Below are 27,826 nucleotides of genomic sequence, written 5' to 3'. Positions count from 1 at the left end.
ATGCATCAGTTAAGGAACATAAATGATATTTCTTCGCTCAACTTCATGGGTTTGGTGCACTGAGGACCCTGTGAAGAAGAGCCATGGCAGTGTCAAAAATGCTCTTCTCTGACGTTGAAACTTTTTTGGACTCGCACCCTGACTTATTCGAGGACTATTTGAATCGAAAGGGGAATTATGGCATGGTGGAGAAATGGCTCAAGAATCACCAGGCGAGCAAAAGTAATCCAGCGGCAGCGGCTCCGAGCGAGCCTCGGGAGGAGAAGAGCTCCGTGTGCAAGGACAGCTGGGCGAGTAAATGTGATGGGCTGCAGAGGAGAGCCTCACAGAAAGAGCTCCGAAAAACTTTTGCGAGGTCAAAGGCGATTAATGTCAACAGAACGTATGACGAATATGTGAATTCTAGGGCACAAGAGCCGCTGACTAGCATGAGGAGGAGAGCGCTGCTGAGAAAAGCGAGCTCTCTACCCCCGACCACTGCGCACATCCTGAGCGCTCTGCTTGAGTCCAGAGTTAACATCCCACAGTACCCATCCACCGCTGTGGATTTTAAATATTACCTCAAAGAGCACAACGAAAGAGAGTTTTTCTTAGAACTGGTCAAAGACATTTCAAATGATCTGGATTTAACAAGCCTGAGCTATAAAATCCTCGTGTTTGTTTGTATTATGGTCGACGCAGACCGGTGCTCCTTGTTTTTAGTGGAAGGCACAGGAAATAAAAAGACATTAGTGTCTAAATTCTTTGATGTGCACGCGGGTACCACAGTTCTGCCCTCAATGAATTCTGATGAAGTTCAAGTGCCCTGGGGAAAAGGCATCATTGGCTATGTGGCTGAACACGGAGAGACAGTGAACATTCCTGACGCTTATCAGGTGCCTGCTTCTGTGTGCAAGCGTGCGAGCATTTTGCATGAGTCACTCACAGGGAAAGACGCAGGGGATCAAAGTATCACTTTTTCTGTCACAGTTGATGCTTAATTAATGGAAATGTGCAAGAAATGCGCGATTAAAAAATTCTTCTGTAGAATAATACTTTCACCCTATACTATGTATGCACATTTACCATATTTGCTATTACAAAGTGTTGCCCATTCTTTGTGGCAGATCTAGGTCAGTGCCTGGGCCCTCCGTGCACAAATATGACGCTTGTGTATCTAGTTTGGTTTGAAATAATACACAGTCCCTTCAGTAATCTCAAGCAAGACACAGTTCTTCTTTCACAGCTCAATATTCCCCTTATTTATTCCCAATTCATATTAGTATTTCTAATATAGAGTTATGATAAAACATCCACACTTGTGTTTATCTTTTGTGTCCTGGGTTTGTAGGACCGTCGATTCAGTGATGAAATTGACAAGTTGACAGGCTACAAAACCAAGTCACTTTTGTGCATGCCCATTCGAAACAGTGATGGGGAGATTATTGGAGTAGCTCAGGCCATCAACAAGACCTCAAGTGGAGAACTCTTCACTGAAGACGATGAAAAGGTAAGATCATGCCTTTGTCTCAAAAGGCTCAATCATTAGTCATTAATTCATAGCCATTCATGAGTTTAAGAGAAGTATTAATAGCCCATATCACAGCAAGCTGAAGGCAATGATCATAAAAGTTCACTCCATAATGTATCATATTGATAGGTTTTTCATGGTATCAACTTATTGTTCAATATATGAAAATGGAACAATATATTTTTGGGAGTAATATTTATTGTGGGTATTTTACATTTACATTATAGGGACTTTTTTTGGCTATACGATAAGCCGTAAAAGGTTGAATTAATAACTTTTATGATGCAAAACAATGCAAACTGAGTACTACAGTGTTTCGTACTGCTATTTATTTATTGCAGCTTGAGGCTTTTTAATAATATTGTAGATTTAGAATAGTTTTTGTGGTTTAAATCTGCTCTTAGATCATTGGCATAAAATATTATCAGTGGCATAAAATATTTTCAGTTTATTGTTTATCATCTATATTTACTTCAGCAATATATCACACTTCAAAATTTGCTATTGTGACAGGCCTACACATACTGACGCCATATGTGTACATTTGGCCCACTACACTTTTTTAATCACTATAATCATCTAAAAAATAACCACAATTTAGTGTATCATTTCAACTGTTAATAGACGTGTCCCATTTGCTCTAAAAAGTGAAATGTTCTAAAATCACATTTTGGTCTTAGGACCGTTTTTGTCTCCAAACTCTGTCACTATTGGCTTACAACTCTCAGTCTTTCAGCTCTTTAGTCAATTCAAAACCAGCTCAAAGTTTTGTGCTTTGGCACCAAACAGTTTGTGAAACCTGTGAGCTGTTTTTTGGTGTGAATTTCACAAAAAATATGTTATTTGTGGAACTGGGGAGTGGGTGGATTAATTTTCCTTTTGGCACATTGGGGGAAAGAATAAAACTATTCTTTTGTTATTTGAATGATTCCACAGTGTGTTTGTATACGAACACCTTATGTATTAAAACACCCTGGCTATGTTTTGACCTTTATAAAAATTGTTATAATGTAATGTGTAATAGCACAGTTTTAAAATTGATAGTGATTTTTCAGTGCTTTCTGTTGATTCCCTATGCATGTAATGGCCTAAAGGCTGCAAGAGCAAACGTCTGATCTGATGACAATATTTGAACCACACCAAATGTCTTCTTTAATTTATCATTTGTTTATAATAAATTCAGATGATGATTTCTTTGTTTGAGCACATTTCAGTGCACGTCACTTTGCATCACCATCACTCTAATGCTCAGGATGGCTGCAGCTGAATTAGTAATGAAAGGCAATGTTAGCATCAGAGAACTCCATTCTGGATCTTAAGAAAAAGCATCCCATTAAAGCTCACTGCTATTGTAAACGTTATTAGCTGGAGGTATTACTTTTATTAAAATAAGCTGCTGCCCTTCACATATTGAAACCTTATAGGATTTTTAAACACATTATAGGACTGGCTTTAAACCCACACTATCCTAATTATGTTGTGTTGATATCCTACAGTCCTTAGGGAAGCTTATGATGGTTCAACCCATGTGTAATTGCATTGTCTCATTATGTTGTGAGGAGAAATATATGGCTATTGTATAAGCTGTGTTCATCATGCAGTCTCTGCAGTGTGCGTTCATATCTGGACTTGACTATTGTCTTTTCCTGCAGTCAAAGGAGGTAGAGGTTTCAAGAGTTAAAGGAAAAATACCAGGTGATCATTAGAATACAGCAGTTCAGTTAACTTTATCATGCAGAATGGTTATATGAAACTCAAACAATAACAACTGGCATATATTTTAAAGCATTTTCTAAGAATGTTGAAGCTGCTACTATTGATCAGACTTAAATAATGTAGATGTTGGACACCGTGAAGCCTCAGTCGTATTTTACTGAGTGCTCCCAGTCATGTCCCTCTCATGTGTTCAGTATGAATCATTAATACAAGACTAGTGTGAGAAACTCACTCCAGTCCTCTATTTAAGAGAGCAGTGGTTTGTCAGAGTGGTATTGCAGTAACTGTAGTGCATTTACTGAGGTGTTTGTAGCCAGCAGTGACGTACTTTCTACAGTAAGTTTAGCCTTATATGTTGCATAAATATTTGATGACCCTTAGAACAAAACAAATGTCTGGTATAACATATGCTTGCAAGTACACTGTAAAAAGTTGTTTGGTTGAGTGAAGTTACATTTTCTTTTATTCAGTTGGTTCTGTGGGTACTCTCCCTGTCCTCTTTACCGTGTTCAAAGGCTTGTGGTCATAGAATAAGTTTAGTAAAAAGTTAATTGACTGTGTTTTTAAACTCCACTAGTAACTAGATCAGGACGTTTACAATACAATACAATCTTCACCCTGAGTGAAGGATGGATACATGTTACTGTCCAGCTACAGTAGGTGCTTGTGTGTTTGGATCTCACCTTTAACATTTTACAGATGAGAGAGGAAGTGGCACAGTGCCTGAGGCCCTTACCTTTATATTTACAACAGTCTATACAGCCTGGTCCAAAGGTAAAGCATCCTGTTTGTAATGCAACCGTGTGTAATGGGCCTGCTGACAGAATGTAATTAGAGAGCAGCTCTTTTCTGGGCTTTGCCTGTTAGCTCCACCGTAGATCCATAGCCAGATCCCCAAAGTCCAGCCTGCTAATGAATGTGCTCCTACTGGGGCTATTGATGTCCACTACCTTTCAGGGAAAGCCTCACTGGAGATTTCCTTTGGACAGCTGAAATGGCATTTGCTCTGTGAACTTACTGTGTCAGTCCTTCAGTCACTTAAACTATTATGCATAATCATAGGACAATGTCATGTATTCATTATAACCATCATTCATATCAAAGGGTATTTTTTCCTCTATTTAACATTGTGGATTTATGAATATTATAGACAATTCAAATTTCAAATCGATATGAAAATAATGTTTTCATTCTTGTGTTTTCTTTAAACACACTGCGCAACAGGTGTGTAGAGAGAAGGAAAACTCCTGCACACTGTTTCACTCATGCGTTTACTTCAATGATGTTTCAGTCACTCTGACCTTCCTCAGGCAGGATGAGGACAGCTCCTTCCTGATGTATGATTAATATGACCTCATCACAGATTAGATAACAGACATAAAACCATTATAATTTATATACATTTTAAGATAATGTATTGGTATTGGTGTTAATTTCGATATAAAAACTAGATACAGCTGAACCCACTTAATTTGGAAGCTGACGTTTCGCTACTGACCAGGGAGCTTGTGGGGGTCACAGTCACAAAGCTCAGCCCTGCAGAGGCTGTCTGGTCTGTCCAGTTGTATCTATGTTGAAATAAATGCATGGTCAGTGAGATTGTGTGTTTTCTTAATTAACTGTTAAATAAATCTGCAACAATAAAGAAAAAAAACATTATTAATCATAATGTTACCTGCTTGGAACAAATAATTAATTTCAAACTTACCTTTGAGACGTGCAGTTTGTTAACCGATAAAAAAGTCAGCTTGTTGTCAATGTGTTGCATTGTTCCTCTGAATTTTCTCTGAATATCACAGCTAGAACATGTGCATTTAAAGACATCCTAGTGCTAGTGTATTTAAGGACAGAGAATTACATCTATATGCATTAGGTAAGGAGTTGTAGCTTTCCCAAGTATATCACTGAAGGTCTATAATTATCACGAACCTTGCAATTAGAGTTGTCAAGAATTCATGTGATTATATGAATCAATGGTTGAGAGCAAGAGGTTAGCTCCTTAGTCTGTCATACTAAAATATGTGTAATTTTTAGAACACTCATAAGTTATGTTTGCTGCAGCACTGGTGTTGTGCTCATTCTGGTCATTGATGGCTAAACGGAGACATTTCAGAGGTGACAGAGTGCTCCTCTATCAGCGACTGCAGCTGACTAACTTCCCATTCACACAGAGCGGCCTCTGGTTGCACTGAGGGTGGTAAATATTAGTGGCTCTGTTGTGCCCATTGTGTTGTTTACACAGTAGACAGTTGCTAAAGATAGATGCTTTACACTAAGGGCTTGTAACAGGAAATGTTCCCCTAAAATCTATGGATTCTTTCATGGTCTTCATTTTGGCTCTAGAATGTTTTTCTTGGCATTTTATGATTTCATGTGCTACATTGTCAATTATTTCTAATGTTATGAAAAATAACGTAGTCAATGTCAAAATAAGATGTTGATTTGATTTTCCAATCTACATTACCACACTACATCGAATGCTTGCATTATTTATGTGAGAATATGAGCGTATTACAAAATTTACATTTTTAGCCTAAGGCACTGCAAGTCAGAATAGTAAAATGGTAAAATATTAGTCAAATTGAGTTAATTTGTTCACAGAAGTAATGATGCTATTAATGCTTTTAGGCAACAAAATGAAGCAGAGATCAAGTCATTATTAAGTTATTTTTTAGAACCTCTTACTTTGACCAGAAATTACGCTTCATTTAGCTCACATTTTCAAATATCTGATTCAAATATCTATTTGTCTGCAGGTGCTGCAGATGTACCTCCCCTTCTGTGGGATTGCCATCTCCAACGCTCAACTGTTCGCTGCCTCCAGAAAGGAATATGACAGGAGTCGGGTAAGGATGCTGGGGCCAGTACCCCTCACCCCCCTCACCTCATACCCTCACCCTCCAGCCCCTCATCCCCCTCCCCTCCCTTACCCCCCTCACCCCAGTGCTGACATTGTGACTGTGTATTGATCTCAGCCCACTTGCTGCCACTGCAGAGCTGCATGAGGCCCAGTGTGGACATTTTCTCTGCATCTGTTGAGGGGGATGGGCCTGTGTTCCAGTGGTATATGGGCTGTGATCTAATGCTTGGAGGAATGTTTAGAGCACCACTAATTATGTCATACCTTGATTTGTGATGAAGGAAAGATAATGAGAAATCAGATCAGTGAATGCAGACATGGCCTAGGCCATATACTTCTGTTTGTTGAAATTTAATGGGTGCTTCTTTAGATTAAAGCCCACTTTATATCGGGATAAGCACTTTTTAGGTGTTTTGTTTTATGCCATGACATTAATAATAATGGGCTAACTCACATGACACATATCCTCTGAAGTGTATGTTGAGATTAAATCCTGTGCCCTCTTTATTGTGCTGTTCAGGCGCTCTTAGAGGTCGTCAATGACCTGTTTGAGGAGCAGACTGACCTGGAGAAGATTGTCAGGAAGATCATGCACCGTGCCCAGACACTGCTTAAGTGCGAGCGCTGCTCAGTGCAGCTGCTGGAGGACATTGAGTCACCGGTATTGTTTTTCTCTCTGTGCAATGTGTACTCGGAGCTTATAGACATATGTGTGTGTGTGTGTGTGTTTATTTGTGCATTTACAAGTTTCCTTGATAGTGATGTGTTTCCTAACCTTTCAGGTTGTCAAGTTCACAAAGTCATTTGAGTTGCTGTCTCCTAAGTGTAGTGCTGACACTGACACCAGGTATGTACTCCCCTCCTCCTGAGGCACAATCATACAGTATATATTACACAATGGAGGAACCAGTTATGACCAAAGTGAACGATCCAGACACTCGATGTACATGCATACTGGTAATGAAAGTTCTGCTGAACTGTGCAGAATTCACTTGTAGATTGTAAATACCAGGTGTACTGTAACAGCCATGGTGAATTGGACTTTGATCATGTGTTCCTCTGTAAGGGACAGTTGGGTGAAGGCTTGATATAGTTTAAATGACTCAAATTGTAATCCTACTGTACATGGTCATTGATCAATGACAAACACAGGGCCTCTGACCAGCTGTTTGAAAATGCATGCAGTTCTTTTAGCTTAATTCATGTAACACATATATTTAAAATAACTACATTTGTGGCATGGCTAATCCTACTAAATGTTCATATCTGAATAGCAGGCCCCGCTGTTGTAGATCTACGTGTGTAATTAAGTAAATAAATTTTGTGTCAAAAGGCAAGAGCAAAGTGTAGGATCTAATGTGTCTCACAAACCCGACCTTCCCCACGGGGAGGATAATGCTGAGCTAGTGGAGATGTCTAGAGCAGCTAAATGACCGGCAAGAGACACAGTAGAAAAGCAGAGATCAGCCTAGAAAGGCATATTGTTCTTTTTCCACTTCAAAGTGCAGTATTTATCCACACTTGCACTTTATTTGATTAAAGATATTACAACAGTCAACAACGCACTTGTTTCTGTTATATTCTCAAAAGACAAAACAAGACATTTCAAACATATATATTTGCTATATCTATTCTAAAGTAAACAGTGTTAAAGTCTAGCTCATATACTATTCGGAAGCTGTAGCCCTGCAGGTGTGTGGGCGTTTGGCAATGAAGGAGACAATCACACAATTAGGTGTTCATTACTAGTTCAGGGAGCAGGAGAGGCATACTGTTGTGTGCTATGAAATGTCCATTAAACAAAATTGAACATACTTTAAACATTTGACTGTCTTGTGTGTCATTCTTTCATGACAGTTTCAAAGACAGCATGGAGAAATCCTCTTACTCAGACTGGCTCATTAACAACAGCATTGCAGAGCTGGTAGCCTCCACAGGACTGCCTGTAAACATCAGTGATGCCTATCAAGATCCACGCTTTGATGCCGAGGTAACTGCTTAATGACTGTCAATAGGGATTTCTCTAAATACGTCAAGTTTAGTAAATATACTATATACAGTGTCCAACTGGGGGAAGGGAGTGATACAAAAAATGTAGTAAAATTAAACTCCAGACTCGTCTGAAAATGATAAAAATAAACAGTTTAATTTACTTTGCCATGTGAATATTTTTTATGTCTCTGACTGTAAATATCCTTCCTGTTTATAATGCGTGCTAAAAGTACAAAATTACTTGTAGCATTTACATAACAGAGAGGTATGTGAATATATTTTGTAAACAGTAAAACTAGATTTTAAAATTATCTTCACTCCCCTTCACATCATCATTCACATCAACAGATGGAAAATTGTCTGTAGTGCAGAGAATCTTCTCACTTTTGATTTGGGCTGGGTAATAAATTAAAAGATTTACAAGAGATTGTAAATCAGTCATGATATGGGTTTTTGGATCAAGAGGTCTACAGCCAATTCTAAAAGTAAACGTATATAGTTTGGAGCTCAGACTTGAAGAGAAAAAAAAAAAAGTTTTAAATGAAAATTCCGATTTGTTTTATGTTTATGTGAAATCAGTACTAAGAGACATTTAAATTTTGTTTTTGAAAAAACTAAATAAAATCTAATCAAATATTGATATCAATGCAATCAATATTTGTGCCTTTTTCTCACCTGAACAAAATAGATGCTCAAACTACTTTAACTGTTACTGAAATGCTCCTCTCCTTTTAGGCCGACCAGTTTTCAGACTTTCACATCCGCTCTGTGCTTTGTGTTCCTATATGGAACAGCAACCATCAGATTATTGGTAAGCAAATAACCTTTCAACACATCACTGCAATGCTGTGACTGACCTCCCTGTGACTCCCCGTGTGTCTGTCGTGTGTGAACTGTATGTTAGTAGCCCTGTAGTTGGGTTGGGAATCACATACAATACATGATACACACAATATTATTGTGATATGGCAATACATGATATTTCACTTGATACTCTGTGATATATTGCTGTTTTTTAAGAACCAAATACATTTTAGCAACAGTATTTATTAAACCGCGACTTAACCATGACAAAGTTAATATGACATGCATTTATTTTATTCATCAAATGTATTGATTCATTAGCTCATGATAACAATACCACCATATTTAGAATCACGACATATCAATATTTTTTATATTTTTGCACAACCTTACTCTGTAGAGAGTATGCATTAGTAACTCCATAGTGTGTGTACTGTATGTTAGCAGCTCTGTACTGTGTGTACTGTATGTTAGTAGATCTGTAGTGTGTGTACTATATGTTAGAAGCTCCATAGAGCTCCTACACTCTACTCCACACTTGTAAGTGGAGTTCCCTTTTTCTCACTGTGTGCTTTGTCTTTGTTATTCAGCCCTAGGCAAACACTCTGACACACTGATAAATCATTGATTTCTTGCCTGGTTTTGGTGCTGGATATTGTGGTAGGAGAGGGCCAATGGTAGTAGCTGATGGCCCAGTGTGTGTGTGGAGCAGATCGTTGTATGTGCTGTATTCTTGTGTCATGTGTCGTGTCCTGGGTCCTTTTTGCGTAGGTGTAAGTGAATTTATGGAGAAAGGAGGGGCACAGGGAAGAGAACGTGTGAGGGGGAGAGATCCATGTGCGTGGGTGGCACCTGAGGACCTGAAGTGAAAAACCATTATACAAACAAAGCAACAGGAGATGAAATTCTCCCGTCAAGGATACACGCAGTTGAATGAACATCCTTGTATTGCCACCAAGGCTAGAGGCAGTGCTTTGAAACCCGTCAGAGCAAAATACTGTTGTTACTGTAATGAAATTAGACATGTTAGACCTAAAAGTAGACGCCTGTGAGCTGGATGTGAGTGGATTATTTACACCGATAGCTTCATCTGAAACCTATTGTAAACAAGACCTATTGTGAATAATAACTAAAGACATTATGTTAATACTGCTGCTGGAGTGGTTTTAAAGCAACAGGAGAGGCATCATTGGCCAAGAAAAAAATCTGTAAAATTCAGCAAATGAACTATTCTAGTTTTTAATTTTCTATGTTTTGAAAACGGAAACATAGCATACTGCATCGGATCATCCAGCTTTAACAATATTCAACACTGGAGTTCAGTCAGACAGTATTTCATTATTGCATGTCATTCCTTTATTCATGCCTTCATATTATTTCAACCCAAAAAACATGCAACATAGGTCTCCAGGAAGAATAGCTGATAGCTGATTAATTAAAATACAACATCAATTTCTACAGCCTTTTAACTTTTTAATTGGCTACAAAGAGAGGCAGGTCAACAGAGAATTATGTCAGATTTATGGTTATTGTTTGAGAGAGTCAGAGTTTGAGTAGAATAAAATGCTTATTGCCCACATGACATGGAACAATACTGGTGATAGCAGGACTGGTTGGTATTTACAAATGTCTGTCGTAATCTAATCTTTTGTGTAATAGGTGTTGCTCAAGTACTTAACAGACTGGATGGGAAACCCTTTGACGATGCAGATCAACGTCTTTTTGAGGTTCTGTATTGTCACTATGTACAGAAATACACACATTAAAAGGAACCCACATCTGTTGCGGTTGCTAATGTGATTTTTGTTGTGACAGGCATTTGTCATCTTTTGTGGACTGGGAATCAACAACACCATCATGTATGACCAGGTGAAGAAGTCCTGGGCCAAACAGTCTGTAGCGTTGGATGTAAGAACATAAACTTATCAATATATACCCTGCTTTCTGATATGTAAAAATAAATGACCAGCTATTTATTGACCATCACTGGCTATGTTCACATGCACACCAAAATCTGATTATTATGAGAGAGAGACTTTATTGATCTGCAGGAAATTCAAGTTTTGCTGCAGCAACATTTACGCTGCAAGTCTCAGTTGCTTTTATGTCTCAGTCTCAATGCAGTTTAACATGAGGAATGGTCAGGTAAGCAGATCTGTGTCAGGGCATTTTGAGGAGTGGAAAGTGTCGATCCTCTGTGTCCTGCAGCATCACAGAGGCCTTCAGGGGTAGCCAGGTGAAAACAACAGGAAACGCCTTAACCCCCTCTGGTGTTTCTGTTGCTGATGAAATGAGCTCATCCCTTAAAGTGTTTCCTCTGGAAGAACTTCTGCCACATTTGCTGCCACATATGGTGGCAGTGAACTCCATAGCCAGCTCCTTCTTGCACGGTCTTCATGGATACAGAAAAAACAATCAGTTAATTTCACAAAATCCAACAGTCCTTCACTAGTGTCCTTTGCACTTCTTAGCTGGTTAAAATCCCATGATATGATGTTAAAACTGAGCTCAAAAGACAAAAGTTTTTGCTCATTGTGAAAAGCAGCCCTGTTATCTGATGTCTGAACTTTTCTGATAATAAGCAGATTTGGAGTGCACATGTAACCACAACCAATGAAATATTTACCTTATATTATTGTTTTCCTAATAAGCCAATATCAAACCAGCACTGTCCTTTACGTCTCATATTTTCAGAATTAGCAATGAAAAAAGTGCTGATCCCTCTTTGTAGATAACCTCTGCACAAAGGTTTTATTGAAAATTAATGAGAGACGCTGAAAAGCAATCCCTCTTCTGCTTGCGTACATAGCCATTCAGCACTAGTCAGCCATTGTCGCAGATTACAATGGAGCGCTTTTAGAGCAGTTAGTTCTACTGTATGGGAAAGAAAGGGGAGTGGAGTTACAACATTTAAGGTAGAGGCACAAAATTAAATAAGTAGATGCATTGCTCCTGGCAGCGCTGAATAAACATGAGGGTTTATGATCCAATAAGTGAGTGCAGGTCTGTGAGGGGTTCTCTCAGGAAATAAAGGCAAAAAGCCGATGAAATCAGATTTGACACTTCAGCTCCTGCAGCGGTTTGAAGGGAGCTTGGTGTTGCCATCAGCGTCCTCATCAGAAATGTGGTGCTTTTTACTGCACACCTGCCCTTGATGCTAACTCTGTGTGTTTTTGTCTTGTAGGTGCTGTCTTACCATGCCACTTGCTCAAAGACTGAAGTTGACAAATTTAAGGTAACAGCTGCTCGGGTTTGTTTAGGCTGTAGTTTTTATAGTATGTCATAGTCAATGAATGCAGTTTTTAAAGAATCTATATTGCACAAAATTGACTCTTGTGAGCTTTGGGCCATGTTATAATGTTGTTACCTCATCAAAAACATACACAAAGTTGTGTTTTGTTTCATTCACACATGTTTGAGTAATCCTTTAGTATTAGTTTGTCTACATCTCCAAAGCTCAAAAGGCTCATGCAGTGGTAGTTTTCAAGTTAACAGCTCATTTAACCTTTAGTTCAGTGGAGATAGTATATCACAGTCAATGAATTCAGTTTTTAAAGGTCCTATATTACACAAAATTGACTCTTGTGAGCTTTAGGCCATGTTATAATATTGTTTCCTCATCATAAAACATATCCAGAGTTGTGTTTTGTTTCATTCACACATGTTTGAGTAATCCTTTAGTATTAGTTTGTCTATATCTCCAAAGCTCAAAAGGCTCATGCAGTGGTAGTTTTCAAGTTAACAGCTCCTTTAACCTTTAGTTCAGTGGAGATTATAAATTCCAGGGCTGAAATCATCCAAATGATTTTAGCGAAGGTGTATGGAGTTTAAAAACACACTGGGACATTTCTGTGTATTACCATGTGACATCACAAGGTGGAACAGACTGTAAAGAAACACAACTCCAGGTATGTTTTTTGATGAGGAAATCAGATTATAACATAGATAAGAAAATAGTGTAATATGGGTCCTTTAAAGAATTGTTTTTTTGTAAAATATGAGGACTCCTTTTTAAAAACATTGATTATCTGAGATTAACCATAACTGTTTTTTCATTCTTTTTTGTAAGCCATTGTAAAGCTGGACATTGCACTTTTATCAAAAAAAAAGCTCTCAATGATTCTCAAGTACCAACAGAAACCAAAACCTGGGGGTGGTAATGCAGAGTATTTGATATGCTCATAATATTCCTTCATCTCTTTTTGGGTTAAGTGTAAAAATGCCATCTATGGGGCCTTGTTGACTCGTTGTTGCTTATGTTTCCATCCCACAAACCTAACATGAAAGTAGGTCAGTGCAGCTTTCAGCATGTAATTGATCTCCTTTAGGTGCATGTATTTACTCATTAATGTATTTATATTTATATTATATGTAGACTTATTAATTATTTATATGAACCCATTTCAGTATTTTCATAATTTTGGACTGTCCCTATTGACGTGAAATTAAGTCACCAAAGATGATTTATGACCAGCCAGTTCTCTCTCCATAATTTCTCTTTCTCTGCGGTGGTTCAAAACCCTATAACTGTTTGCCGCAAAGGATATTGTGATATTTGTAAATAGATTTGCCTAATCAATAGCAAATAGTTCCTTGTGTATTATTTATTAAGATGAGAAAATGAAAATATCTACATTTTTAATTGGCGTGGCATTTCTGAAATATAGATATGACCTATTTTCCTGCACTTTCATGTGTTGGATTTTCCCCTGTGGCCATTATCACAGAGAAGGAACCCCGCTTCTCAGAGTGCGCGTGTGATCTCAGCCTCTGCCTCACTTCCCTCTTTCATAACTGCTCTACATACGGCACACACTTGACTGGGACTTCACCAGGAGCAAATGGCACAGGCAAACACAGCCAGCCGACATTTTTCAACCAGGGCTAAGAATCTAGAAAAAAGAACATCAGACAAATTCACTTTTTGACATCTGTGTGATAAAGTAAGACATGGGGAATAATTCTGCTGTGTTCTTGCTACAAGTCCTAATATTTTTATGGTAGCAGTCACACATTAAGCACTGTTTTAATTTACACATTACCCCAGCATTTTTTTCAGACCAGGGCTGAGAATCTAGAAAAAAGAACATCAGATAAATTCACTCTTTTGACAGCTGTGTGACAAAGTAAGACATGGGGAATAATTCTGCTGCGTTTATGCTGCAAGTGCTAATATTTTCATGGTAACAGTCATTAAACAGTGTTTTATTTTAGACATTACTCAAACAGTACATATTTGTGTAGTGTAAGATTTTATCAGTCAAATAAATGTAGGCAACGAAATGTATCAAGAAATTGTGAGGGGGCAAATAAAGCATAAACATATAGATAATTTGGCTTAAAAGATTTTCAACTTTTACACATTTATGTTCTGACAATCAGTCCAGCAGGCAGCAGGAAATGTAGCTAATATAAATATAATATTTGTCATTTGGAAATCTTGATACAGCTTACTGAGGAAGGTCTAAGGGACGGAAATGTCGTACCACTAAAAGAAAAATCAAGAGTGAGACAGTGTGCAGGAGTTTTCTTTAAAAACAGTTAAGTGCCTCTCCTCCAACGCACCTGTCGCCCAGTCAGGTGTGCAGAGTCTAGACAGAAATGAGTACAGCTTACTTTGGAGCTGTTTGTCTGTGGTAACCTTTGGAACATTTTATTTCTAGATTTTACATGAATACATACTTACCTAGAAATGTGCATATTAATACATATAAACAATAAAGATGTACTTTCTGGTGGAGAACCTGCTTGTAACCATCTTTGCTCATAATGTTCCAAAAATACAACATTTATCATTTACGGGTGTTTTTATTTCTCAAAAATAAATTTGATAAACATGCATTCTTCTATGAAGAACACACAGATCTGCAGCAACCTGGCCTGCAAACTGCTTGTCTCCCTGGAGATAGATAAGCTTAATGCCATACTATAGAACGTTCCAGGTGAATTAATAACATTCCCATGAAGACTTGCAAACCCTCCACTGGTAAAGTTGCATAAGCGCCTTTAGGATAGAAAAATATTATGATATGTCCAGATGCCACAGATGTATAGAGTGAGAGTAGAGTCTGTTCATTCGTCTTGAGTTTGGCCTCTTAATTAGCATATCTCTGTATTTCTATTATAACAAAATATTATTGCATCCTTTAACCTCTCCATCTTTTTTCTCTTTGTGTGATCCCTGCTCCAAACTCCAGGCAGCCAACATCCCTCTTGTCTGTGAACTGGGCATCGATAAATTGTCTTTTGACGATTTCTCATTGGACGTGGACGCCATGATCACAGCTGCTTTGCGGATGTTTATGGAGTTGGGAATGCTGCAGAAGTTTAAGATTGACTATGAGGTGAGGCTATGCTGCTAAATCCTGGGAAAATAGTTTTCTTTTTTTGTGATGACAGCTGACCTATGTGCTTGTGTGTTTCTGCTCTCCTCTAGACACTTTGCAGATGGCTGTTGACAGTCCGGAAAAACTACAGAATGGTTCTTTATCACAACTGGAGACATGCCTTCAACGTCTGCCAGTGCATGTTTGCTATGCTAACGGTAAATTATAAATAAATGACAGAATGATAATGCACAGCTGTTTGTAAATCTCTGTGTTCAATAATGTTAACCATGACCAGTGTTGGGAAGTAGCTGAATACATGCACTGGGAACATGTACTCTGAATACAAATTTTGAGTAACTTTGGTTGTATTCAGAGTACAGTTACTTTCCTAAAATCAAAGGAATATATGGCGGTAGTGAGAAAACTAGAAAACTTTGCTCCTATAATGTGTGCATGTGAAAATTTTCCTTCTCTATTCAGTGATAAGAAATGGCAAACAGTGAATCAAATAAAGCTGTTTTCAATCCTATGTTAATAATTATAATTTTAACAATAATTTAAATGCAACTTAATTTAAAACCATTCTAAGTATTCAGAATACAGTACTTTGATATGTTACAAAATACATTTAAATTCCTGTATTCAGTATTTTGTAACTAAATACATTTTCAAAGTATTCCTCCCATCACTGACCAAACACAAACAACTTCATTGTGATTATATGGTGCTAAAGATGACACATGAGTTGTTGTCGCTCCTAACCATAAAGCACTGGTCCCCAACCTTTTTAATAAGCATAAAACATTTTTCAGGGACTGGTGGAAGGGGGCGGGGCCAGTAATAGTGGCACAAAATGCATAAAACCATAGTTTAAAAAAAAACCCGTCTTAATACTCATGTTTGCTGTTTATCAGGTTCATTTGCAATATATTTTCAGACTAAAACACATATATATGAAGGCAGAGTAAAAAAATAAGTAAACTCCTTTAAAGATCTGTAATATTTTCCTGTGGGGCCTGGTACCAGATGGCCCATGGCCCATGGGTTTTGGGCCCCAGACTGGTAGTTGGGAACCCCTGCCACAGATTACTAGTTACCCTTGCTACTAAATAGTCCTGACAGAAAGTTTTGGGATTATCTAAGGCTCAATTTGAGAGGAAAAAAGAAATAGCTCTCATTACTTGGACAGTAGTCAATTTTGTTAATTGCTAAATTTCATTAAGTTAAGTCTTAACTCGTTGCTGAAAACACCAGATGTTAATTTTATCGTGATCACAGCAGAGTGACTTCAGTTCTCCGCTCTACCATTAAAACCACTTAATCTGATTTTTGGGATGTGGCTTGATCACACTAAATAACATCTACGTAGACCAGAATGAATAGAAAACTGAAATAGTCAAATGTAAGCTGTTTTCCACTCCTCTCTACTGTGCATATGTTTTAATAAGTGGTCTAAGGACAGTGCTATGGTTGCTCCTATCCCCACAGTGACCCATAGTGACTCACTCAGCACATGGCCTCCAGAACCCATTCATCCAAGCCATAAATCTCTCTGCGTGGCTGCCTTACTGCAGTCCCAGTGGCATTTTAGGGAGATACTGTTTTTTTTAGGAAGATGCTGCTGTTCGACTGTTTTCCATTTTTATTCAGTGTGCAGTTCACAGCATTATCAGATCACAAAGTAAAATGTGCTGCCATTGCATAGCTCTTTTATGACTTTTATGATTTCTTTGCTCTGCACCAATCAGACAGCAGGGTTTCAAGAGACTCTCACAGAAGTGGAGATCCTGGCTCTTATCGTGGGCTGTGTTTGCCATGACTTAGACCACCGTGGCACCAACAATGCATTTCAGGCAAAGTAAGACCTCTTCTTTCCTCACACACATATAAAATAATATATAAAAAATATATGTGACCATTTACCGCATCATGGCCGTGCCTCTTACACACTGTTTAACCTGTGTCCCTCCTGCAGCAGTCTGCACCAGTCAAACCACCATCAACAAGAGCCAGTAGTGAAATGCTTTAAAAGGGTTTGTCTATCTAAGTCCAAGCTTTTTAAAGCGCAGAATAGAGACACACTAGAGAATTGTTTGAGGCTCATCTTCTATTCATTTACAAAGACTGTAATTACACAAGCCTAAAGCTGTGTCATACAGAGACGTTACACTGATCATCAGTCAGTCATAAAATTACATTTGTAATATATTGTGCAATATATTGCTACAGAAAATATAATGATAAAGACCAGGTTATTAATAAACATACAACAGGATAATCCAGGTTCTAAATAAATCATAACATAAATAAAACATGAGCTGCAATAAATGAATGGCTCAATGAAACGCTAGTTAATTTGCTCTTGTAACATTTTGCAATGATGTGTATTCAGTAGCATTTATCACTAGGACCTGCTGTACACTCCATGTCAGAATGGTGCATTGTTTTTATTTCAGTCACATAATAAACATACAGTGTGTCAAGTGTAAATCAAATGTCATTGTACACACACAAATTGTATAACAAAATTGTATAGGTCCACCTGGGAGTTGATTCCAGGACATTCTGGCTGGTCTTTGAAAAGTACTGATGAAAAGCACCTTTTTCTTTCTGAAATTAAGAAAGTGTTTTAGTGGAATCATGTTTTTGTGTTTCAGGACGGGCTCAGCTCTGGCTCTGCTTTATGGGACCTCTGCTACACTAGAGCACCACCATTTCAACCACGCTGTTATGATCCTGCAAAGCGAGGTGACGTGACAAATGACACATATACACCAGATCCAGATCGAAAATAACATTCACTATTATTTAAATCATAATTGAACTCATGAATATTCAAACTATTATTTGCATATTTAGAAAAGAGTGCATCAGTACCTAACATCTTAACAACCACTCAGACGTATTTACGCCATTAAGAGTTAATGTTAATAATCTCAACAGGGTACCTGAAGTTTCTATATAAAACAAGGTACATGTCACTATTTTAAAGAGGTTTTAGCAGTATTACTACTACAGCTTACATTTAAAAACTTACAACTTACACTTAAAAACAAGATAAAACAACCGTCTGCCGTAATGGCACATCGTTTCACAATATACACTATCACAATATAAATTTGCCACCAACACAATTTAAATGACAAATAACTGTTTAATTTTAATATTCCCTATTCTAACAGGTACTAAGAACTAACTTTACTTTATTGTCATGGCCCCTGGTGCTAATTTTCCTGGAGAACTTTACTATTTTGAGACCAACTCTATATCAGAAAGAATCAATATTGTTTCTTTTGCAGTCCATAAATTAAGAAAGCTTGTTTTTGCCCAGTGTGCCCAAAGGCGAACATGTGCAGCTATATATATATGAGTGAGTAAACAAAAGGCTGGAGCTGCCCTCAAATCAATGTAATTACAGAGCCCATAGATTTGCTGGTAATTGGGTGAGAGAGACATTTTACCAGGTGACTGAATTCGCATGAGGCTGTAATTAAAGACATTTTGAGGGAGCAGCTACGAAGGGGCTTAGAGGGGTGGGTTCTAGTGGCTTCATTATCACAGTGCTGACAACACAGTAAGCTGACAAATGTTTACTTGGAATATCATAATGGCTTCTGTTGATAGCAGAGTTGAACTACTAGCGTCCTATTAGCATATAAATGAAAAGTGTGGCTAATTTGAGAGTGATAGGAGGCTCACGATTTAATCCAGCCAGTCTCTACAAATCCATTAATTAAAATGTAAACTTAAGAAACATCACTCCCGTTGCAGTGTGGCCAAACTTCCCTCTGCCATTCACATTTCTCGCTCCACTGTGATGGGAGCGGCCTTTACGTCTGGGCTGGTTCAATATTTAAAGGTCCCATATTATGCTATTTTCTAATCTGTTATAATGTTGTTTCCTCATTGAAAATACCTGGAGTTGTGGTTTGTTTCATTCACACATGTTTGACACCATTCCTGCATCTTCCCTCAAACAGAAAACGCTCTGTTCCACCTTGTGATGTCATGTGATAATACAGGAAGTGCTCTACTGTGTTGTTAAACTCCATACACATTCACTAGAATCATTTGGATACTTTCAGCCCTGGAATTGCCGATCTGTACTGAACACAAGGTAAAAGGAGCTGCTAACTTGGAAACTACCGCTACATGACATCACAAAGTGGAACAGAACATTCTGAGCTTTGGAGATGTATAGACTAATACAAAATGGTTACTCAAAAGTGTGAATGAAACATAACTCCAGGTATGTTTTTGAACAGGTAACAACATTATAACACAACTTAAAGCCCACAAGAGTCACTTTTAAATAATAAAGGACCTTTAATGGGAACACGCGAGCTGATGGCAGAAACTCCATAGCTGTGCTCAATTTATGGCCCATTCTTAGACTTAATTCTATCTCTTCTCTCTCACTCTCTGCACAGTTTCTGGAGAAGAGCTAAGTGGAGCATAAATATATAATACATAATGCCAGAGAGCCTCAAGTGAGAAATGATGCTTACTTATTAAGAGCATCCACCTAGAAGAGGGGAGGGGCTTGCTATTGTCTCCTCTACACCTTTAATGTTATTATTGCACAAAGTACCAATAAAATGCTTTTGCTGCTGGGCCTGTGTACTTATCCTACACCTGGATAACTCACTTTGTATGATGCTGTGGGGCTTAAAGTGTCCAAGGTGTGACCTGGGGGCCAGTGAGGGCACAGTTTTTATTATTAAGTGTATGATTTATAGTCAGCCTGTAGCTTTTGAGTAGATTTGCTTCAGTGTGTACATGATACTCTAACATTACATCTGTCCTTAATGTACGCTTTTCTGAAATAAAGATCAAATAGATATGATAGAAATCACATATTTTCTGTGTGCTAATAAAGGAGACACTGCTAGTCTAATAGATATTTGCATGGAGTAAGACATTTATTGAAGAATGGCAGACTATGAGATACATCAGAGACAAGCATTAAACTGAACTTTTGCTACTTTTACAACTGTGGTTTTTTTCATGGTGCATTTTTAAACATATTTATTTACAAGGGCTCAGTCATATGTTCTTAATTACTGATAATCAATATGCAACATGGTATATTAAAGGTGCACTGCGTAACATGTATAGTGAAAGGGTCCGCCACCTGCTTGTCTCTGTGGAAATATAATTACGTTGTCTAAAATGTTCCACAGTATAGACTAAATCTGTCTATCGCAAGGGAGGCAGGTTACAGCACTACACTACATTACAATCCATGTCTGTGGAGAGTCACCCCTATTCACCGAAGGAATTATTGTATTTTTGAGCAATAGAAACACCCGTAATGAATAAATAGTAGATGTGTATGAATACCTGCACGAACCAACTTGAACGTCCCATTCTCTTGGCAAATCCCCTTCCTCCCTCTTGGCCCCTGTAACTGCAGCGCCCAGGAGAGAGGGGACGTTCTCGCCACAGACACACACTGTGCAGTATTGAGTTCGAAAATCATCGTTCTATCATAATAAAATTAAATGTGAATGTAGCGACACCAAACATCAGACTTTGTTTATGTCAGTTTACCAATCTGCCTGAAGCGGCAGATTTCTTGTTCCCCATGTCCTATAACATCTGTAACTGTTGATTTGGGAAGAACTATTAATTATTTCCTTACCTGCTTGCCATGAACATAATCAGCTCTTGTCAGGTGTCATATCATGCAACAGAGGATAGAAGCAGGGTGCTCATCCTTCCCAAATCAGAATACTTGCTTGTGCTCAACATAAACAAATGTGTTGAGATATACTGTAACTTGAGTGTGTAATTATTACAATAAATATAAAGAAAAAAAAATATTATTTTTAATATGTATATAGATTATCTAACTTAGTTTCATAAAGGTACAGTTCAGGGGGACATTCCAGCCAGGGGGACTCTGCAGCTGATTTCCATGTGTATGTTTAATGTCATACCATGGAACAATTGCAATATCTCCATGGAGACATGTGGGTAGAGGACCCACCACCAGAAAAGTTGCACAGTGCACCTTTAAACTACAAAAGGTACTGCTGACGCTCACGTTCTCAGATCTATCTTAGTACAATAAAACAGGTATTTTCGTTGATGCCTTTCCTTTTATTTATTTATTTTTGTTTTGTTTTGTGTGTATTCCTCCTCTGCAGGGTCACAACATCTTCTCCAACCTGTCGTCCACAGAGTACAGCGACCTCATGCAGCTCCTCAAACAGTCGATCCTGGCCACAGATCTCACGCTCTACTTCGAGTACGTCTCACCGCAGCACACAGCTCCTTCTCCCGATACAGCCAGCGCACCTCATGCATTATGAAGACGGTCACAGCATGTCATTAGCAGGCGTCTTTTAGCGGACACTGCCCCCTTGTGGATTTAAGTGAGTTTACGCTTGTGTGCTGATGTGTTCGCAGGAACAGGAACACATTCTTTGAGCTGGTGAGTAAAGGGGAGTACAACTGGAACGTGAAGGCACACAGGGACATGTGCAGGTAATGGGAAGAGCCGCATTTTTACACTTTTACATATAATATAAATATAAATATAAAAAAATATATATATATAAAATGCATTTTAGAGAAATTGACAGAAAATGACAAAATGTTGTATTGATAATATGTGGTTATTTATTTTCTGTCCAAGTTTCATGTGCAAATATCTATATCTTTTACTATTTGAATATTGTACAATCAGAGCGATAAATTAATTCTGAAAAATAACAAATTAATATAAGACTTTGGATTTACATTGCACCTGTCAAGAAACCCACCCACTCACACACACTTCACTTTCATACTCCGCAATGTGGGTGAAGTGTCTGCCCAGTGGTCTCCCATCCAAGTACAAACAGTTATACTCATACTCATACTGCACCTTGTACCTTGTTTTACGTCTCTGCAGGTTTTAGTAATTAATGCAGTCACAAATGAGACTGTGTAATCCCTCTTTTGTCCAGGAGTGATCCAAAGGCAGTCAGGACACTGTTTCTGAAGTCAAGACAGTTCAACTCCTGCCCTGAAACCATTTTAATTGAGATTGTTCTGGCCTGAGACAGTAGAGTTTATAATGGACTGAGTTCAGTGTTTTTTATTTAAAAACAGTGTCCAGATGACCTATGGAACCTTTTCCACACACAGTTACAGTCATAACCAGTAACGTACAAGTATGTTGGCATAGTAGATAAAACTTCTGACCTCGTGTGTGTCATATTTTCAGATCCATGATGATGACAGCGTGTGATCTTGGTGCTGTGACCAAACCTTGGGATATTTCAAAGAAGGTCAGAAATGCTTTTTTCTCCATTTTGTACTCAGGACAAAATGAGGAGTGTGTATTTAATTGTCTCTGTGTGTGTGTGCAGGTGGCTGAACTGGTTACCAGTGAGTTCTTTGAGCAGGGAGATCGAGAGAGATCAGAGCTGAAGCTTACACCATCAGTGAGTAACTTTACTATGACTCTTCTCCTCTGTCTCTCCTCCTCCCTCTCTTCTTCTCTGTCTCTGCTCCTCTGTTTCTCTTCCTTTGTCTTTCCTCTTCTGTCTCTCCTCCTTTCTCTCTCTCCTCCCCTCTTTCTGTCTCTCCTCCTCTGTCTCTCCTCTTCTTTCTCTCCTCTTCTGTCTCCCCTCCTCTGTCTCTCCTCTGTCTCTCCTCCCCTCTTTCTGTCTCTTTTCCTCTGTCTCTCCTTTGTCTCTCCTCCTTTCTTTCTCTCTTACTCTCTTTCTGTCTCTCCTTCTGTCTTTCTGTCTCTACATCCGATGGTGCTGATGAAGATATTTTCTCTGCAGTTCCACACTCACTGTGAGAGAAACATGAGAGCCCAGTGTGAGAAAAGTGAATTGTCAGCTAGACCACTTAAACGCGTTGCTGGCCGCCAAGAGCAAACTGCGGACTATGGAAATTGTTCTTTGAAAAATCTAAAGCACAGCAAATACTTTGAACAGAGAAGTGTGAAAATATTTCCGAAGATCTCTTTTGTTAACAGTGTTGTCATATTCTGAGCCAATTTATGAAACTGTATTTAAGTAACACTATTATATTGTAACTATTCAAGGTGCTGAGATATTAACATAGATTTTTACACACAATTAATGGTGTTGACTAATCAGAACGTGGCACATTGGCTCCCTCTTAAGTAAGTCGTGTCGTAGCCTCAGGTTTAGAGCTGGGTGTGTGGGAGTTGGAAATTAAATATGAACTTTTAAGTGGTAGCCTGGTGACTATCTCTGAAGCACAGCCTCTGGATCCTCTCAGGTTTAGGCTGCAGAGCAGAGACGGCACCGGAACTGAAAGAACAGACCTAGGATCAAGTAGAGCAGCGAGGATGGGAGGGGGAGGTTACAAATACTTACGAACACCCATATTTCACTATTGGTTAAATGTTTCAAGCTCATCAAACACTATTCTTATTTACATGTGAATATTGTATTTAATATAATGTTTTTGTATCTTTTTAATCCCAATAAGACACAAATTTAAAAAATATTCCAATGAAATGTCTGATTGTCAGTTGTACATTGCAGGCGATCTTTGATCGAAACAGGAAGGATGAGTTGCCGGGGCTCCAGCTGGAGTGGATTGATGGCATCTGCTCTCCGCTGTACGAGGTACGACTGTGTGACTCTGTGTGGCCTTCACGCTCTCATCCTCTTCCTCTGACATCAGCCACGCATCTGTCCTTCATCAGCTATTGTAGCTCTACGCTACTGACGCCAGCAGTAAACCGTCACCCACAACGCTTCAATTTTCCCTTTCACAAATGGGTTTTATTGAAAGCTTTGAAATAACTTCAAGGTTGCATCATGTTCTTCAGAGTATATTTGTTTAGTGTGTGAACAGAGGTGAGTGGTCATGTCATGTCTTTGCAGAAAAAACTGGACTTTAACTTCTTCTGTTGGTATCCAAGTTGCAAGCTCTCGTCTAATTGCTGAATGATCACTGAAATATATTAGCAGTGAGTTATATAATATATTTGGTTTGTGATTATTCAGTGAGTTTACTCAGAATGTACTGGATGTATGTTGTTGACATTGACCATACACAAAGTATGCCTGTACCCTGGTTATCTTACCAGAGGTACCACTGAAGAGCTGGCCTTTGTGTTAGTAACTGCATCAGAGGGCTTCTTTTTGGATCCATCAATGGAAATCCATACAGCGTCCTCCTCACCAGTGTTGTAATGTGTGTGCTTTTCTGAATGACGTCAAAGCCTGAGCTGCCCCTCCCATCAGCGCTGTGTGGGCGGCAGGAGAAGAAAGCGGACTTACTGCGCCCTGCTAAGATTGTTGGAAGTCAATTTATGAAAGGAGCTGTAAAAAAGAGTGAAGGACGGAGCGCTTCATTCAGTTCTACCTCTCACTCACAGTAAGAGAGAGATGACATTGTCTTGTAGAGGGAAAGACAAATCAGATTAGAAATTAGTAGAGGATTTTTGTTAAACGTTGCGGAAGTATGTAACCTTGACAAAAGCATTAGAGTACTGCTGTGTTATCTGCATGGGGGCTTCCTAGTGATCATGATGCTGCTGCCAATTAAAATCAAGCAAAACGGGGGAGGAACACAGGACTTTCAGAGGCTTGGGTCCGTGGGCGTAAGAGATCTCCAGCTTGATCTTACTGATCTCTGCTCCTGGTGGTGCTCCTTCGCTTTGTGGAATATTAATCCTTCTCTGTTAGCTAAGCCTGGTTCTGTAGGTCCCAGCTCACAACCATGTCAAAACTCATCTGATCAGTTTCCCCAAAACACAAAACAAACGGTCGCAAAATCAAAAAAGGCCACATAAAATAATAGATTAGTTAGTTAAAACTTCTGGAATAGAGGCAGCTGGAGGCAAAGTGAAGCTGATGTAATATATTTTCAGTGATTAAAAGATCTAAATGCTAAGGGGTTTTACGACATTATAACAAAAAAAAAAAGAATTTACAAATTTCTAACCTCAAAATTGTATTTGAGCTTCACATAAAGTATAATTTATGGTGAAATGTCTAATATATCTGTAGATGAAGTGAAAACTATAGTGGGCTCAACTTTTCTGAGGATTTCTCATCATAATATTTTAAATGTTTTTAAACTGGGCTCTGATTTCACTCACATGTATCCAAGAGGTTTTCATTTGCCAAATTTTTGCCAGATTTCCGTTTTATATGTTGTTATATTCTGAGATTAATGCCCTCATTTCCATTTTACTTTTACCTCCATTCTGGAATTTATAATGTTTTAGTTTACACATTTTAAAGGGTCTAGAGTGTAGACCACAGCTCCTTCATGGTACATGGTGGTTCTAGTGATGATATGGTTGTTCTGTCTGGATTTGCTAGTATCAAAATCACCCCAGAAGTAATGGCCAAAATGAAGCCTTTCTCTGGCCCATAAGCAGGAGAGAGAGAAGGGAAAGGCATTTGTCAGCGTAAACTCAAACTTGCAAGGTGACAGAACTGCTCTGCATTTGTTCTGCAGTTAATTATTTAGAAAGAAACGTTAAGTAAGGCCTAAAAATATTTTGGCTATGGGTGCACAGACACAAACAGAAAGGCAGATTTAGCCAGTCACAAAGAAATGTACACTGTATCTTTGAGTATTTCTTAAAGGGCCTATATTGCACTATATTCTGAGCTATATTAATCATTGTTTTTTGACAGTTTTTGACAGCTCTGTGTAGATCAGAATCTTCCTCAGGAGTGAACATTTGCAGAGCACAGAATCATTACACAGTATCAGCCCCCCACTCATGAAAAGCAGTCCATATTAAGGCACACACAAAGCGCTCTCACTGAATCAATGCACAGCAAATGGAAATCAATTTTGTGTGCAGGTAAAGTGCCTCATAATTAGTAGCACACACATTCCAGTAATTACAACAGTATGATTTATTTAGTCGCACACTTTTCATAACTTTTCATAAACACGTGACATTATGGCGCTGAGTTAGAATGAACCACCTACACAACAATTTCAAATTTCACTTTTCTGTTGGTTGGCTGTAAAAGTGCCCATTAAAGTCAGAATGCAATCCCAGTGCAGCCATACTGACAAATGTACCTGTTTATTTAGCCCACACATGCTTTTAAATGTGGCAGTATTGTAGAACAAACATTAGTGAAGCATCACTTTAATCTTTACTGTGTGCCTGATGTTAAATAAAAAAAATATTATCTACTCTTTAGGGAAAGCATTCAAATAGAAACAGAAAAATGTGCACTCCTCTGGTCTATACCAAAGAGGAGCCTGTGTTTTGTGAGTGGGAGTTGAGCCCACTTTCAGTTTCCATGTGAAGCGGGGTTAATGAAACAATAACTAATTACACAGAACTGTGAGGAAATCCAATAGACGGTATTCAGAGAACAGAGGAGCACAAACCCCTCGTCTCTCAGGTCATTTATTAAATCTGATGACAGCGTGTACCTATGACTACAAGTCAGGACTAACGCAACACAACAGGGGTCCCTAATCTGAGCCAGGCATGTGGTGTAATCTGCACACACATCCCATGTGTGCTCTTATTGCAGTGTGGCCCAAAATGTGTTTGATGAATGCTGCTCTGCTTCTTATGCTAATTCTGTAGTTTTGTCTTACATGTGTGTGATTCAACTTTCATTTGTTCTCTTTTTCTCTAGACTCTGGTCAAGCTGAATCCTAAACTTCAGCCAATGCTTGACATGATCCAAGCGAACAGATCCAAATGGGAAGAACTAAACAAAAAGAGACAGCGCGGCCAGAGCATCTCTGCCCCAGCAAGCCCACGCAGTGCTGACAGCTCTGAACCAGGTGGGGGCGCTGCAGCTAAAATGGGCAGCTCCCCATGTTGCAGTGGTGCTCCTGAACCTTCTAAACCTGTGAGTTAGCTTTTGCTGCTGCCTGAGATAGGCCTCTGAGCTTTTTCCTCTTAAAGCAGCCTGCAGAGAAAGCAGAGCAGTTCACGTAGAGTGTGGAGCTTTTGAAAGATGAGCTTTAAACGTGAGAGCGGTGCTGTGTTGAGTTTTCTGCTCCCGTCAGTGTGGAGGGCTGAGGGCTTCTCACACGTGTTTGGCCAGCTAAAGGTTCTCCTTACAGATGTACAGCGATACAGATACACAACGTCAGGATGAACCATACAGTCTATGGGACAAACACTTAAAACACTGTCACATGTCAACTGTGACCAACTGCTCCTTTTCTGGGCATTGCACCCACTTTCAGCACAATATATGAAGAATACTGGTTTGCATTAGTGTTTGCTATTCGCACATTGTGTTTTGGACAAGAGTTATTTTTTGTAAATGTGTATATAGGCTTCTGAATATAATGTTATTTATAAGTGCAGTTTAAATGTACAGTACACTTGGGATTGCAATTTGATTGTGAAAGATCGAGGAGTGCTGTACAGCAGGACCATAGACTATATATATATATATATATATATATATATATATATATATATATATATATATATATATATATATATATATATATACACACATATATACACAGTCTATGAGCAGGACCTATGACAGTGCTTGCAATGCAAATTGAGTGCTCCTTTCCCTCCCCTACTGTGCCTTGTTTTAAGATTCTAATGAAAAATGCATGGCCTCCTCACCAGGATTCATAGACAGAATGAAAATCCATTTTGAAAACATGATG

At 38.6% G+C, this 27,826-nt stretch overlaps 1 protein-coding gene across 1 annotated transcript; it reads left to right on the top strand.

Moving 5' to 3' along the window:
- The first annotated feature begins 83 nt into the window (after window positions 1-83).
- On the top strand, window positions 84-27,484 carry pde11a (phosphodiesterase 11a). The gene is made up of 20 exons (XM_020931806.2): window positions 84-875; window positions 1,331-1,489; window positions 5,983-6,072; window positions 6,607-6,747; window positions 6,869-6,933; window positions 7,944-8,076; window positions 8,814-8,889; window positions 10,542-10,609; window positions 10,698-10,790; window positions 12,067-12,117; window positions 15,080-15,226; window positions 15,319-15,426; window positions 16,960-17,069; window positions 17,869-17,959; window positions 21,364-21,464; window positions 21,626-21,703; window positions 22,428-22,491; window positions 22,573-22,647; window positions 23,731-23,814; window positions 26,821-27,484. Exons 1-20 carry the CDS (start codon window positions 84-86, stop codon window positions 27,046-27,048), a joined length of 2,754 nt encoding a protein of 917 aa, XP_020787465.2. The 3' UTR covers window positions 27,049-27,484.
- Window positions 27,485-27,826: the final 342 nt, after the last annotated feature.

Source organism: Boleophthalmus pectinirostris, unplaced genomic scaffold (assembly GCF_026225935.1).
Source record: "Boleophthalmus pectinirostris isolate CB_2022bp ecotype Guang Dong unplaced genomic scaffold, ASM2622593v1 HiC_scaffold_1, whole genome shotgun sequence".
In the NCBI taxonomy this organism is placed as follows: Eukaryota; Metazoa; Chordata; class Actinopteri; order Gobiiformes; family Gobiidae; genus Boleophthalmus; species Boleophthalmus pectinirostris.
This window is presented reverse-complemented; position numbering and strand designations above follow the sequence as displayed.

What these genes read in the sequence shown, in the direction of transcription:
- pde11a (XM_020931806.2), top strand. Translation starts at nt 84, where the DNA reads ATGGCAGTGTCAAAAATGCTCTTCTCTGACGTTGAAACTTTTTTGGAC. An exon ending in CAGATCAACGTCTTTTTGAG is followed by an intron (nt 10,610 to 10,697) that starts GTTCTGTATTGT and finishes TTGTTGTGACAG; the next exon opens with GCATTTGTCATCTTTTGTGG. An exon ending in AACAGTCTGTAGCGTTGGAT is followed by an intron (nt 10,791 to 12,066) that starts GTAAGAACATAA and finishes TTTGTCTTGTAG; the next exon opens with GTGCTGTCTTACCATGCCAC.